General features: G+C 41.2%; 1 protein-coding gene across 4 annotated transcripts in view; it reads left to right on the plus strand.

Moving 5' to 3' along the window:
• ldb1b (LIM-domain binding 1b) overlaps positions 1-16,694 on the plus strand; it is a 62,397-nt gene that overhangs the window by 36,400 nt on the left and 9,303 nt on the right. For all 4 annotated transcript variants that reach the window (XM_067431021.1, XM_067431022.1, XM_067431023.1 and 1 more), the window contains 4 exons: positions 10,198-10,300; positions 12,562-12,606; positions 13,897-13,972; positions 14,195-14,297. In XM_067431021.1, the coding sequence (XP_067287122.1) occupies positions 10,198-10,300; positions 12,562-12,606; positions 13,897-13,972; positions 14,195-14,297 (327 nt within the window). The remainder of the gene's footprint in view (positions 1-10,197; positions 10,301-12,561; positions 12,607-13,896; positions 13,973-14,194; positions 14,298-16,694) is intronic.

Here is a 16,694-nt window from a genome sequence, read left to right on the forward strand (position 1 = left end):
TGTGTGTGAGAGTGTGTGTGTGTGTGTGTGTGTGCTGATTCCAGGAGAAGTGCCCATATAAGGAGTTCCGCCCTTTGTGATGTCACACAGGGCCATACTCAAAAACACTTTCTGAAACTCGTGTTAATCCTGAAGGAGTGGATTTGGCACAGAAATACTCTGTCACGTTAAACTCGTGTTTGAAACTTTGAGTTTATTTTCATGAAAAACATGGACAGTGTGAATAATGCAGAACCACTTTAAATGCCACTTTAAAGCTCCAGAAAGGAAGTAGAGACACATTTAAAATAGCCCATGTGACTCCAGTCGTTCAGCCTTAATGTCATGAAGCCAGGAGAATACTTCAGTGCGCAAAACTCAAATAATGACTTTATTCATCAATCTTCTCGTCTGTGTGAGTCTTCTGTGCTGATGATGTTGGTCAGCATGTGTCACATGACCAGCGTCGGCCAATGGTAAGCCGGCGTTCGTAACTCTGAAGAGCTGCACTGTATTTACTAAAGCAACAGCGTATGAGACTGGCAGATTGTGGAATAAAGTTTGTTTTGCGCACTGAAGTATTCTCATCTCTTCATCACATTAAGGCTGAACCTCTGGAGTCACATGGGCTATTTAAACATGTCTTTACTTCCTTTCTGGAGCTTGAAAGTGTTCATTGCTGTCTATGGAGGGTCAGAGGAATATCTTCATTTGTGTTTGAAGATGAACGAAGGTGGAACGACATGAGGAATTAAAGCTACACTGTGTAACGTTTTTAGTTTATTCTTAGCTAAAAACACTTAGTTCTTTCAAAAATATATGTGCTCATTAACAGGGCTCTACGCTAACTTTTTTCTTGAGGAGCACTTGTGCTCCTAATTAAAAAAATTTAGGAGCACAGTCAAAAATTTAGGAGCACGTTCTAATCGATCAAACACATTCCAATTATAACTTTCCTATTACAGGACGATATTTGCCCTTTAATGTCCAGGGTCCTTTTTACCATTATAAGAGCAAATAATTTACCATTATTTTACCATTATTAGATGTTTTCTAATCTTATTAAATGTAAGTGTTAAATCTGTCAATTTCTTAAATTCAACATAATTCTGACATAATATTATCATTAACTTCTGAGAGTACAGCACAAAAAACACACACACACACACACACACACACACACACACACACACACACACACACACACACACACACACACACACACACACACACACACACACACACACACACACACACACACACACAAAGCAGAACTGGACTTCATACAATCAAACACCTATGCATTTAATGCATGAGTTAATGTTGTATGAATGTTTTACATATACGTTTTTGAATTTAGAAATATGTATAAATTAAACTTTAAAAGTTTAATATTTTAAATAAAAAAGTCCATGCAAAGTATAAATATGAAAATAAAAACCGCCAGTAGGTGGCGGCAAGTCATTCAGTCAATAGTTCAAAACACAAGATTCATTTGAATCGAATCGCTTGGAGATGCGAATCAGTTCTGGTGAGGCTTTGATTTTCACAAATAGACAATGTTGTGGCTAAACGTTTGTTACTTAATATCAACTTGTCTATTAGATTGTTGTACGAGATCAGTATCACACATGCAATCATGCCAATACTCGGAGCTTTAGCAAGCTGTAACTTTTGGCGCTCTGGCGCTTCATAAACAGAACCGCATGCGTCTCGCGGGAGAACATTGCTACCGGATCTACTACTCTGTTTGTGGTGAGTCACGCAGATATTGTGCTAATCCGCAGCGGGAATAATTTATTTTGTGTGTACAATGATTCAGAATGAGACAAAAACCCGGTTTGGAAAAAATCTTCATGATATACTCGCTCATTATATACATTTAGTATTTTTTTAAACAGCATGTGTGATTCACACATGCTGTTTAAAAAAAAAAATACTAATGTGATAAAGATTAACTCAAGGGCTTTTTAAATGTATTAATACATTATTGTTTGATGGCATTTATGCCCCAAGCATCCGCTAATTTCTTGGCTTCTTTATGATAATCCAAATGTGGTATCTCCTGTGGGAGTTAATTTTGATTTGGCTGTAAATAAACAGCGCGAGGCGTCTGGTAAAGTGCGCATGGCTGCGTCGTCACACGTTTCACTTCAATCGTTGTAAACAATCATTGTTCGAAGTGCTGCCTAGTCCGTCGCACACGTTTTTGCACTTCTTCTGCTGACTGAAGGCATGCAAAGCAGTTGATTGCAGTAGGAAACATAGCCTAACAGTTTCTCAGTGTTGATTCACTCAGTGTTTTAGTTTTTATTCCGATTGAACACATCCATTCATGAGAATCGATCGGGTCACTCGCACCGGTGCGCCTAAATATTTTTTCACAGTCGCACGCAGTAATTTTTAGGCGTAAATGCGCCCAAAATGGGCGTTATGTAGAGCCCTGATTAATGTATATTTACTTCTTTCACGTAATAAAGTATTCTGGTAAGTTTATAATATGCCAGTGAAAACACATACGGGTGAGGGGTTCGAATGCCGGCCGCCATGTTGCTCCTCCATCTTGAAAGTACAGCAGCCAAAGAGGGACATACCCGTAAATTCAAGCTTCGCCTTTCGCGGTTTAACACTCGATGGCACCGTGTCGAATGTGAAGAGGGGATTGCTTGAGGCTGCTATATACTGATAAATTAAATAACTGCAAATTATAATAGATTTCTAAAGTAACCTCATCACTGAAGGAGCACTCGTGGACGAGGTCGAACTGGAAGCCGTGTTAATCTTGGACTAAATCAGCCACCGTAGGAGTTAAAACCAAATCAGAATTGAGAGGAACAGAAACTAATGTTCACTGGATGGTCATAAACCTTTACACCGCGAGATGGGGGAAAATATCACACAGTGGAGCTTTAATGACAGAAGTTTCTTTTGTGTGACCTGTCCCTTTAAGATCTAGCGCTCACACTTACTAAATGGCTGAACGGGGAAAAAATCCAGGTTTCTTCCTGCTTTCCTTTAGGTTAGTGTGTTGGTCTGAAATACAAGCCATGTTCTCTCATCTCTGACCTGTGAACTGGAAAGCTGTTGTTAAATATTGATAAGTGCCGTTTTAGGAAGGGGTGTGTGTGTGTGTGTGTGTGAGAGAGAGAGAACAGGACTAACCTGTGTCCAGTGTCGTCCCCAGTGAATGTTTAATGGCTCAAAGTCTGTGTTATGAATGTTTAATGAACGATGTGCTCTGATTTCAGAACACTTCCTGAGCATGAGATTGAAATCTTTTCAGTTGTCTCTGGACATCGTTCCCATATAATCACAGTGAAGTCTTTAAGATGGACGCTTTTCTGAAAGGCCATTTGTTGTTGGGGTGAGAACTGTATTTGTTTATCAGGTGTCTGATCCGTGAGAAGCTCATGCGTGTAAAACTGCTGAAATCCACATCGGACATTTAAAGGGGGGGTCTAAAGCCATATCCTCATTCACAGCTCTAGAGTTGATTCTCATGATAAACATGGACAGAGTTTCGAAACACGAGTTTGACGTGACAGAGCATTACTGTGCTTAATACACTCCTTCTGGATTCAAATAAGTTTCAGAAAGTGTTTTTGAGTATGGCCCTGTGTGACATCATAAAGGGCGGAACTCCTTAAATGGGCACTTCTCCTGGATGAGCACACACACACTATCACAAACACACACTATCGAGCTTGGTTGGGGTTATGGGAGCCGTCGGCGGCGATGGCATTGAGTTTTTAGACATGAGATCAATGCCACTAAAGAAGTGTGAGTGTGTGTGTGTGTGTGCGCGCGTTTCTGCTGAGGGAACGATCACCGCGTTCAGCTTCCCAAATAACCATCGTTAAGGGAACAGTGGATGCAGTTTGTGTTTACGGAGTTCAGCAAGTGCATGTGTGTGTTTGTGTTTTTTCATGTTTCCATGGTTACTACACAATAACACCGGAGGGTAACGCGGGGATGATGTCACTGAAATGAGACGCACACACCGTGGCCGTGTCCTGATTAAAATCACTTTCTCTGGATTTAAACATTCTTGGAAACATTTGGGAAAATGTAATCAAGACAACACAATATTGTGATTATGAATATTTTATTTAAAAAATATTATATATTGTGTCTTTAATATCCAGAAATGTCCAACGCTGTGTGGATATTATTTATGATTATCAGGGTCCCCGTGCAGTCTTAAAAAGTATTAAATTTCAAAATCAAAATATAAGGCCTTAAAAAGTCTTAAATTCGCGGAAGCATTGCGTTCTAGGTCTTAAATAATGTCGAACAGGTCTTAATTTTCCTACATCCATGTAACGCTACCTCATTGAAACGCTCTCGCCTCCCACAGCACGCGCGCAGGTGTGTGTGTGTGTGTTTATTCTGAGGTGTTTGTAGTTCTTTCTTTCGCTAGACCAACTATTGTTCGCTCTATTACAACTACAAATGAGACCAGCATGCCACTTATATTGCAGCCAATCAGCTTTCGTGTTATTGGCACGAGCTCTTTCTGATCGTACCCCACAGACGCATAAAACGGATTTTATTCTTCAGCTGAGTCTGACGGCTCTTGCAGCTCCGCAATCGTGAACGCGAAGCCGAATCTTTCTCACCATCTTGCATAATGACCAAATAAAAGTATAATATACCCGATTACCACCCCCCTGAAAGAGTTAATAACAGTGATGTAAACTCTGATATCAGGCTGCGTGTGTTTGCTGCCGTCAGCGCTCGCGCGAGTGTATTGAATGTGTAATTTCTAGGCTCATTAGCTTACCGTTACTCTTGAATGATCAAATACACACATTATGCATATGTCTATATCCTGACTTGAGTACAAAAGTTTGGGACGTGTCAGTAAGTAGGCTATTGGATCTCAACATTAGTAAGTTCTCAAATAGAAAGCAAACTAATATAGCCTAACAACAACACAAACGGGGGAAACAGCACTTACACTTAAAGGAACACTCTGTTTCAGAAATCGGGCTTATTCAACTTTTCTACATTTAGATATGTGAGGAAATGCATTTTAAGCTAAGCTAGCGGCGACCCTGCCAAACTAAAACACTGCATGCACTGAGACATGCATTTGCCCACATATCTAAATGTCTAAAGAAGTTGAGTAAGCGGTGGAGTGCTCCTCTTTGTAGATATGCATCTTTATGTTGTATTTATTTGTCCTATTGTCCTATAAGTATATATTTTTACTGACCGATTACTTGATTACGTAATTACTTGAAAACTTTGTACTTAAATTAAGCAATTATTGCTGTGGTTTACTTTTAAGATGTAGGTCATATTTCCCACCCCAAGCGATCGTGTTGTTATTACAGATAGATAGCGCCCCACTGGACCAGCCTTTTGTGTTTTTGTAATACCAAACAAGATTCATGCATTTTGTCAGTTTTATTGCCATGTGTGACTATTGTGCATCTAACATAATAATATGGTTAATGTTGCATCCTAATTATATAAAAATAAAAATGTTTGCAAATTTATGGAATTGACCACCACAAAATAAAAAATAATTTTGGTCAAAAAAATAAAAAATAAATAAAAATATATATATAATGCTAATCCTGGTGGGATTGAGCTATGAATAATACATTTACTAATACTTTGTTCAATTTAAATAAATTAAATAATATAAGTTTAAGTAATTGAGTGATTCTGCATTTCCTATACATGTTTTTTTTATTGCGCAATTTAGGTCTTAAATTTTATTCATAATGGTCTTGAAAAGTCTTAAATTTGACTTGGTGAAACCTGCAGATACCCTGATTATTGTTTGACAATAATAACATGGGCGTCTGGATGGGAAATGCTTTCCTAGTCAAATCATTATTATTTGTTTAGGATTTTTTACAATACACATTTCAAAGCAGCTTTTATGTTTATAATGCTTTATGTTTTAGGTGCCGGGCGATGTATGACTGATTTATTTTGCATGTATATGCATATATTAATTCAAATATTTATTTTTAACCTCAAACAGAGTCTATTTCTGAAATGAGCAACTCTTCATTCTCGTGTCGTTCCTATAAATTAATTAGAGACTCTTCCTGTGCCTCCATTTTGTGATGCGCCCGTGACGTTGACAGCTCTCAGATTTACGACTCGCGTCATTATGAGGCGGAGCCGTTTCTGCGACAACAGGGGTCGTGACCTCATTGTGGCTGAATGCATCGTGTCATAGATGTGTTTAATTGGTGGGATGTGGAGGGTGAGGGGTGTGGTTGACCTCCCCCTCCTGTTTATGGAGGGTCTTTACTGCTCGGGTGTGAGAGACCGTCACTGTACTACACACACACACACACACTATACATTAACTCCATAAGTCACGAAATCAACTTCCGGTCAAATGTTTGAGTGAGTCTCTTCTGCTCATAACTCCAGTAATCAGTGTAATATTCCTCCAGTGTAGATCATCTGTTCTCTGTGTGTGTGTGTGTGTGTGTTTGTGTGTGTGTGTGTGTGTGTGTGTGTGAGTCTCTTCTGCTCATAACTCCAGTAATCAGTGTAATATTCCTCCAGTGTAGATCATCTGTTCTCTGTGTGTGTGTGTGTGTGTGTTTGTGTGTGTGTGTGTGTGTGTGTGTGTGTGTGTGAGTCTCTTCTGCTCATAACTCCAGTAATCAGTGTAATATTCCTCCAGTGTAGATCATCTGTTCTCTGTGTGTGTGTGTGTGTGTGTTTGTGTGTGTGTGTGTGTGTGTGTGAGTCTCTTCTGCTCATAACTCCAGTAATCAGTGTAATATTCCTCCAGTGTAGATCATCTGTTCTCTGTGTGTGTGTGTGTGTGTGTGTGTGTGTGTGTGTGTGTGTGTGTGTGTGTGTGTGTGTGTGTGTGTGTGTGTGAGTCTCTTCTGCTCATAACTCCAGTAATCAGTGTAATATTCCTCCAGTGTAGATCATCTGTTCTCTGTGTGTGTGTGTGTGTGTGTGTGTGTGTGTGTGTGTGTGTGTGTGTGTGAGTCTCTTCTGCTCATAACTCCAGTAATCAGTGTAATATTCCTCCAGTGTAGATCATCTGTTCTCTGTGTGTGTGTGTGTGTGTGTGTGTGTGTGTGTGTGTGTGTGTGTGTGTGTGTGTGTGTGTGAGTCTCTTCTGCTCATAACTCCAGTAATCAGTGTAATATTCCTCCAGTGTAGATCATCTGTTCTCTGTGTGTGTGTGTGTGTGTGTGTGTGTGTGTGTGTGTGTGTGTGTGAGTCTCTTCTGCTCATAACTCCAGTAATCAGTGTAATATTCCTCCAGTGTAGATCATCTGTTCTCTGTGTGTGTGTGTGTGTGTGTGTGTGTGTGTGTGTGTGTGTGTGTGTGTGAGTCTCTTCTGCTCATAACTCCAGTAATCAGTGTAATATTCCTCCAGTGTAGATCATCTGTTCTCTGTGTGTGTGTGTGTGTGTGTGTGTGTGTGTGTGTGTGTGTGTGTGTGTGTGTGTGAGTCTCTTCTGCTCATAACTCCAGTAATCAGTGTAATATTCCTCCAGTGTAGATCATCTGTTCTCTGTGTGTGTGTGTGTGTGTGAGTCTCTTCTGCTCATAACTCCAGTAATCAGTGTAATATTCCTCCAGTGTAGATCATCTGTTCTCTCTGTGTGTGTGTGTGTGTGTGTGTGTGTGTGTGTGTGTGTGTGTGTGAGTCTCTTCTGCTCATAACTCCAGTAATCAGTGTAATATTCCTCCAGTGTAGATCATCTGTTCTCTGTGTGTGTGTGTGTGTGTGTGTGTGTGTGTGTGTGTGTGTGTGTGAGTCTCTTCTGCTCATAACTCCAGTAATCAGTGTAATATTCCTCCAGTGTAGATCGTGTGTGTGTGTGTGTGTGTGTGTGTGTGTGTGTGTGTGTGTGTGTGTGTGTGAGTCTCTTCTGCTCATAACTCCAGTAATCAGTGTAATATTCCTCCAGTGTAGATCATCTGTTCTCTGTGTGTGTGTGTGTGTGTGTGTGTGTGTGTGAGTCTCTTCTGCTCATAACTCCAGTAATCAGTGTAATATTCCTCCAGTGTAGATCATCTGTTCTGTGTGTGTGTGTGTGTGTGTGTGCGTGTGTGTGTGTGTGTGTGTGTGAGTCTCTTCTGCTCATAACTCCAGTAATCAGTGTAATATTCCTCCAGTGTAGATCATCTGTTCTGTGTGTGTGTGTGTGTGTGTGTGTGTGTGTGTGTGTGTGTGTGTGTGTGTGTGTGTGTGTGTGTGTGTGTGAGTCTCTTCTGCTCATAACTCCAGTAATCAGTGTAATATTCCTCCAGTGTAGATCATCTGTTCTCTCTGTGTGTGTGTGTGTGTGTGTGTGAGTCTCTTCTGCTCATAACTCCAGTAATCAGTGTAATATTCCTCCAGTGTAGATCATCTGTTCTGTGTGTGTGTGTGTGTGTCTGTGTGTGTGTGTGTGTGTGTGTGTGTGTGTGTGTGTGTGTGTGTGTGTGTGTGTGAGTCTCTTCTGCTCATAACTCCAGTAATCAGTGTAATATTCCTCCAGTGTAGATCATCTGTTCTCTGTGTGTGTGTGTGTGTGTGTGTGTGTGTGTGTGTGTGTGTGTGTGTGTGTGTGTGTGTGTGTGTGTGTGTGAGTGTGTGTGTGTGTGTGTGTGTGTGTGTGTGTGTGTGTGTGTGTGTGAGTCTCTTCTGCTCATAACTCCAGTAATCAGTGTAATATTCCTCCAGTGTAGATCATCTGTTCTGTGTGTGTGTGTGTGTGTGTGTGTGTGTGTGTGTGTGTGTGTGTGTGTGTGTGTGTGTGTGTGTGTGTGTGTGTGTGTGAGTCTCTTCTGCTCATAACTCCAGTAATCAGTGTAATATTCCTCCAGTGTAGATCATCTGTTCTGTGTGTGTGTGTGTGTGTGTGTGTGTGTGTGTGTGTGAGTCTCTTCTGCTCATAACTCCAGTAATCAGTGTAATATTCCTCCAGTGTAGATCATCTGTTCTCTGTGTGTGTGTGTGTGTGTGTGTGTGTGTGTGTGTGTGTGTGTGTGTGTGTGTGTGTGTGTGAGTCTCTTCTGCTCATAACTCCAGTAATCAGTGTAATATTCCTCCAGTGTAGATCATCTGTTCTCTGTGTGAATATATAGTAAAGTGTGATTTATTCCTGTGATCAGAGCTGAGTTTATCATCATTACTCCAGTCTTCAGAGTCACAATAACACATTTTGCTGGACGATAAATTGGCCAAGAGATTATTGCGATAAATGATAATATTGTTCTGAGACCCATTTTCATCTAAAATAATGATAATGGCATAATAATGCAGGTACACCTTTTCAAAGATCAATAAACTTATTTCTAAAGACTATTAAACAAGAAATTATTGCGATTAAAACAACAAAAAACGATAAAAGCAATGGACTCTCAGTCCGTTTACAAAAAATTAACTTGAATAAATACCAAAAACAAATAAAATGGATGAAAACTGCTATGAATGATTGTGTTTTAGGTGTATATTAGGGGCGGCACGGTTCACAAAACCCACGGATCGGATCACGTTGTTGATGGTTTTTGTCTTTTAATCGTTAACACTCCAGAAATGTACTTCAGCATCATGTAATCATGCGCAAACTGAACTTGACCATCTCTGAGGAAAGTGAGATTCTGATACAGCGAGAGAGAAGACACTGATGACATGCTTTTCATTTATTTGGCATAGAAAGGAGATTGTGTATCGCTGTCTCTACAGGAACTCATGTGGCTTTAGCACACAAAGATTGAACTGAAGAATTAACCTGCAGTTATCAAACGGCCAACTTCAGTGCAGCTTTAAGCCTCGTTTATACTCGACGCGAGACCCCATTTCGATTGATGGTGCGCATGTCAAATGTTATACTTTGCGTGCGGCTCCGCAACCGAAGAGCCACGAGTTCCAGAGGAATCTGGCTGAGCATGACGTCTCATCACCCAATCTGCACGTCGAGTATAAACCTCCCCGAAAGGACGAGCTGTGCGCAGTCAGCGAGAGACACGAGGAAAACAAACAAACGTACAAATGGGAAATATCGTTGCCGGAAAAACTATTGAGCTCATTATTTTTATCGTGCTTGATTTATTGGCTATCGCGACAGCCCTAAGTGTCACATGATACTTCACTAATCATTCAATATGCTGGTGATGAATGTGATGTCATTAAACTCAACTCTCTCTCTCTCTCTCTCTCTCTCTCTCTCTCTCTCTCTCTCTCTCTCTCTCTCTCTCTCTCTCTCTCTCTCTCTCTCTCTCAGGCTGTTCCTCCAAGTCGTTCAAGCTGTACTCCCCAAAGGAGCCCCCAAACGGAAGTGCTTTCCCCCCCTTCCACCCCGGCACAATGCTGGACAGAGACGTGGGGTGAGTCTCAAAGTCATCCTGTGAACATCAGGACCACATTTGGGCGCTTTCCACATGCCTGTCATTTTAAAGGGTTACTTCAGTTATTTAGCATTAAAGGGTTAGTTCAGCCAAAAATGAAATGTCTGTCATTAACTCCTCTCCCTAATGTCGCTCCACACCCGTAAGACCTCCGTTCATCTTCACACACAGTTTAAGATATTTTATATTTAGTCCGAGAGCGTATGCAAGTGTATGCACACTATACTGTCCATGTCCAGAAAGGGAATAAAAACATCATCACAGTAGTCCATATGAGACATCAGTGGGTTAATTAGAGTCTCTTGAAGCATCCAAAATACATTTGGGTCCAAAAATAACAAAAACTACGACTTTCTTTATTCAGCATTGGCTTCTCTTCCGCGTTTGTGTTCAATCCTCAAATAAAGATTCAAACGGTTATGAGTCAGCGAATCGATTCATGATTCGGATCGCGAGTCAAACTGCTGAAATCACGAGACATTGGAGATCCGAATCATGAATCGATTCACTGATTCATAACTGTTTGAATCTTTATTTGAGGATTGAACACAAACGCGGAAGAGAAGCCAATGCTGAATAAAGTCGTAGTTTTTGTTATTTTTGGACCCAAATGTATTTTGGATGCTTCAAGAGACTCTAATTAACCCACTGATGTCTCATATGGACTACTGTGATGATGTTTTTATTCCCTTTCTGGACATGGACAGTATAGTGTGCATACACTTGCATACGCTCTCGGACTAAATATAAAATATCTTAAACTGTGTGTGAAGATGAACGGAGGTCTTACGGGTGTGGAGCGACATTAGGGAGATGAGTTAATGACAGACATTTCATTTCTGGCTGAACGAACCCTTTAAGACATTTATAAGTATATTTTATTCAATACTAAAAATAATAATTTGTAATGACTTGTGAGTGCTTGTAAGCGCCTGTGTGGAGAGAAGAGCTGCATTTGTGCTTGTTTCTGTCAGATAGTGGGAGCAGGAAGTGCTCGTGTCAATGCAGCTGCCAATCATTTTCCAGGATTGGACCGGATACAAGGAAGTGGGCGGGGCTTCTTGTGGTATAGGCAGTGTATTTAGGCCACGCCCACACCGGGGGAAAACCATCCAACGCTCTCCATAAACTTTGTATTGCGTGAGCCGCCTTCTTGTCATTTCGGACTTACAAAAAACAGAACAATGTCTAAACGCTGATATGTGACAGTGTACAGCAAACAAGCTCAAAAACGCATAACTACGTTTTTATAAGCTCAAACAAACGAGCGTTTAAGAAGACAAAAGCGGACACAGGCAATAAGACGCAAAGCTTTTGCAGGAAGAATGGGTCAGTTTTGGGATCCTGACACTCAGTATGTCTACATGTGCAGTAAACATTCCTGTCCCTGATTACTTTCTCCTAAAGTGAGTGTAGTTTTCAGTGTAATATAACATGTCACGCTCTGTATTATTCACTTTTATGTCTTTAAATGCTTGTTTTTTGGGTCAGCAGCTTATAAACACCTCTGGGTTTGGGTTTTTTCTTGTTTTCTGTACACCTTGTCACATATCAGCTTTTAGACATTGTTAGTTTTTTTGTTATAAGTCAGAAATAACAAGGAGGCGCTTCATGCAATAGAAAGTCAATGGAGACGGTTGGTTTGTTGGGTTGACTCGTGTCGCTCTGTCTCTATGCTGATAAAATACAGAAAATGTTGGGCTTCCTGTCTGTAATGGTGCTTGTAATGGTCTGATTATGTGTTACATAGGGCTGTGCAATATATCAAAATATCGCAATATGCATAACGCACCGGATGCAATATCTGGATGATTTTAATAGGCTACTTCAACATTGTGGAAAGTGTCCGTTTTAGGTCGACGCATAGCAGAGAATAGACTGGGCACACGACTGTTGCTTGTTGTTAAAAATAGTTATTAAATGGAATAATTTGCGAAAAACAATAACTGTCTGACACACACCGAAAAGTGAACTTTCAGAAGTTTTAGCGATGCTTTTTTCCAGAAAGAATGTGAAACACAAATGGTTTAATTCTCCATTTTTAAATAATTATTTAAATATAATTTAAATAGATTTTACACACTTTTTTTTACACACATCGAATATCGCATTATTTAACAAGATATTGCATATCGCATTTTTCCTCAATATCGCACAGCCCTAGCGTTACAGTCTGTTTTATGGCAGCATTATGAGCATCATCTCTCATGGTCTTCTTGGTTTGTGTGTTGTTTCTGCAGCCCGACGCCCATGTACCCCCCCACATACCTGGAGCCGGGCATCGGGTGAGCCATCTACACATCTCACTTCAACCCTGGAGAGCCTGATAAACAATCATAGTCTGATATAGTGAGAATATGGAGGAAAAACACTGTAGCTTTATTCAGAGGCCCAAACGAAGCAGATACTGTATATACCTCAATATCAGACGAGGTGTCCTAAAAATAGGCTGAAAAACCGGGGTTGTCTTATATTCGCGATATAGACAAAATCACAGAGGGAAAGCAGGGGGAAAGAGTGCGAAAAATGCTTTTCTTACTTAGTATTTGTGTCTTGCTTCTAGTTCAAACATCTAAAAATTCGAAGAAGAAGTATTTACTAGACCAGCAAAAGTAATTGTCTTGTTTTGGGGGAAAAATACTTAAAATTAAGAGAGGTTTTTGCTTAAAATAAGATAATCTGCCAATGGGGTGAGAAAAATTATCTTAGTTCAAATGGAAAACGAGATTATTTTGCTTATTTTAAGCAAAAACTCTCTTCATTTTGAGTTATTTTATCCCAAATGGCCGCAGCCATATCACCCTGTAGCCCAAGACTGGTTTCCCACTGAAGCTAAGCAGGGCTGAGCCTGGTCAGTACCTGGATGGGAGACCAACTGGGAAAACCAGGAGCTGCTGGTAGAGGTGTTAGTGAGGCCAGCAGGGGGCGCTCACCCTGTGGTCTGTGTAGCGATGGGGACACTATACTGACAAAGAGCACCGTCCTTCGGATGAGACGTTAAACCGAGGTCCTGACTCTTTGTGGTCATTAAAAATCCCAGGATGTCTTTCGTAAAAGAGTAGGGGTGTAACCCCGGCATCCTGGCCAAATTCCCTCCATTGGCCCTTACCAATCATGGCCTCCTAATAATCCCCGTCCCCTGAATTGGCTCTATCACCCTCTCTCCTTTACACCTATCGCTGGTGTGTGTGAGCGCACTGGCGGTGTTGTACTTTGGTGGTTGAGGAGAGACCCCTGACAGGAGTGTAAAGCGCTTTATAAATGCCTCATTCATTCATTCATTCATTCATTTATTCATTCACTCAAAACAAGACGCTTACTTTTGCTTGTCTAGTAAATACTTCTTGTTTTAAGATTTTTTAGATGTTTGAACTAGAAACAAGACAAAATATAAAGTAAGAAGAGCATTTTTTGCAGCGCATAGTGCATAATCCAATTTGTCCTAAACATGACGCATAGTTTATATTTAACTATTAACTGTTTTGAGAATAGACATTAAAATACATTATCCAAACTTAAATGGCTGTAATTCAAGAATGCATTTTGTTTATGTGTGGTGTGTGTGTCTGTTTCAGGAGACACACACCTTATGGGAATCAGACAGACTACAGGATATTTGAGCTTAACAAGCGGCTTCAGAACTGGACGGAGGTGAGGTGGATGTTCTGGTTTTCTCAGCTCTAATCTGACATGCTCTACATATCAGAAACCTTAACGCAGAAACATCTCTCTCTTTTTCTCTCCTTCTCTCTCTCTCCTTCTCTCTCTCTCTCTCTCTCTCCTTCTCTCTCTCTCTCTCTCTCTCTCTCCTTCTCTCTCTCTCTCTCTCTCTCCTTCTCTCTCTCTCTCTCTCTCTCTCTCTCTCTCTCTCAGGAGTGTGATAATCTGTGGTGGGACGCATTCACTACTGAATTCTTTGAGGATGACGCTATGCTCACCATCACGTTTTGTCTGGAGGACGGTCCTAAACGATACAGTGAGTATCACACATCAGACATTAAGAGCTGGCATTGACATCAGGGTCCGTCTCTCGTTGTGTCCCGTTACGTTTGCGTCACTAAATGTTAACGTTAGGCGGCGTTGTTCTGTTGAGTCTCTTGCAGAGTTTAGGACCTGCGATATGATTGTTTGAGACAACCGGATTTGGTGGTGCTGGAGGAAGTTAATTTAATCATAAAACTACTGTTCTTTTGTTAAAGGATTCGTTCACTTTTAAATAAACTTTTGCTGATATCCTCATCCCCATGTCATCTCAGATGTCCATGTCTTTCTTTCTTCAGTGGAAAAGAAATGAAGGTTTTTGATGAAAACATTCCAGGATTTTTCTCCATATAATGGACTTCAGTGGGCCTCAAACGGCTCACGGGCCGAATGACAGTTTCAGTGACGCTTCAGAGGGCTTTAAACGACAGCAGACGATGAATAAAGGTCTCATCTAGACAAACCATCACTCATTTAAACAAGAAATAAAGCAGTTTAAGTTTAATAAGCACAAATGCCGGCCTTGCTCTGTTCGGTGAAGCGAGTTAATGACGTTGAAAAGGTCCCGCTTGACATGGGGAGAAGTACTGAGTCAGTGTTTCCAAGTGTGTGGAGGGAGGACTATACACACATTAATATGTCTTTGTGTCAGTTTATCGCTTATAAAACGTATAAACTTGTAAACTTTTTTATTTTTAGGTTTAAAGGGGGCGTGAAACTCTCAGTTTCAGTCAATCTCATGTCAATCTTGAGTATCTATAGAGTAGTATTGCATCCTTCATATCTCCGAAAAGACTTTAGTTTTATTATATTTATAAAAGAAATATGGGCTGTACCGAGTCTTTCCGGAAAAAAACGAGCGCCTGGAGGCGTATCGTGTGGGCGGAGCTAAAGAATGACGATCGCGAACAAAGCGGTGACGTCCTCAAGCGTGGAGAAGCCCATCGCTATCGATCTCAGCTAATACAGATAATGATCCAGAATCAGATCTGAGGCTGAAATAAACTGAACAGGAGAAGCAGCAGCAGCAGCAGGACGTCCGTCTCTGTGGTATGGACTGTATTTAGTGGCCTGTCAACATTTGTGTGTGTTTACTCGCAGTTTATGAGGACATGATTCGGTTTATGGACTATTGTATGCGACTAAACCTTAGCAGTAGCAAGCAGAACGGTTTAGCACGTCAGACTAGTGTAACGTTATACAGAGAACAGCAATGGAGTCCGTTAGCGCATTTGAATGACGAAGCACGCGATCGTGTCGTTTACTGATGTTTACTCACGCGACGATAGCCGACAGCACAGACATCTGAAGCAGTTTAACTCACCGGCTGCTTCCAAAGCAGGACCGAACCTTTATCGCTGGGACCGCTCCGGCAGAAACACACTTCTTTGGTATGATTTGGTGAAGTCCTGACAGCAGTGACCGTGGAGATCCACTTTGAGACGCGACTGAAGCGATGTTGTGAAGCTTCCCGTCATTTCTGCGTTCAAATCGGTTCAAATGCAGCGCTGCCTTCCCAGAATGCTGTGCTGAAGCGTTGAAGTCGCTCGACGTCACCCATAGGAATAAAGTGGAGCGCGGCGCGCGACTATAACGAGAGAAGTGTTCACGGACGACTGGATCTGCAGCTGAGAGTGTGTATGGGCGTGCGTTTCCTCTCTCGCTCTTGTCCAAGTCTTTAACAGTGTAAAAAGCTCAGTGTGCATGAAACAGCATTTCACCGCCCCTTTAAATGAGCGATCGTTTGGCTAGATAAGACCGTTTTAATTTACATTTACATCCAGGAACATCCATTATTCATCCTCTAGTGTCGTTTAAAGCCCTTTGAAGCTGAAACTGTAATTTGGCCCTTGAACCGTTTGGGCCCATTGAAGTTCATTATGTGGAGAAAAATCCTGGAATTTGTTCCTTGTTGCTTTAAAAAAAATTGACTGGGGACACCAATAAGGATTTTGCCTAGCCTAGGGCGTCAGAATGGCTAGAAACGGCCCTGGTGGAAATGTCTATTAAGTTAATTAGTGCTCCTCTGCCGCCATCTACTGGTTATAGTGGACGTTTCATGTGTTTAAAATAAAAGTGCTAGCTTGACAAGCCAGACCCACATCAAGATGTTTGGTCTGGAAACTCACCATTGACGGCTCAATCCGAGGGGCGATAAACGGCTGTCTGTCAAACTCCCTCTGCACGCGATAGGATAGCGCTACACCAACCAGAGCAACGAAGGTGAAGCAGAGCTGACAGATTAAACATTCGCCGTATCCGCTCGGCTAAACTCGAACACATCTTCCCTTCTTCAGAATGACTTCAGTGCCGCTCTTTGTTCTTTTCTCAGAGAAAAGCTGAACTCAAGTCTTCCAGAGTCGCGGTCAAAGCTGATTCGACAGACCGCCAT

Source organism: Pseudorasbora parva, chromosome 22 (assembly GCF_024679245.1).
Source record: "Pseudorasbora parva isolate DD20220531a chromosome 22, ASM2467924v1, whole genome shotgun sequence".
Classification (NCBI taxonomy): domain Eukaryota; kingdom Metazoa; phylum Chordata; class Actinopteri; order Cypriniformes; family Gobionidae; genus Pseudorasbora; species Pseudorasbora parva.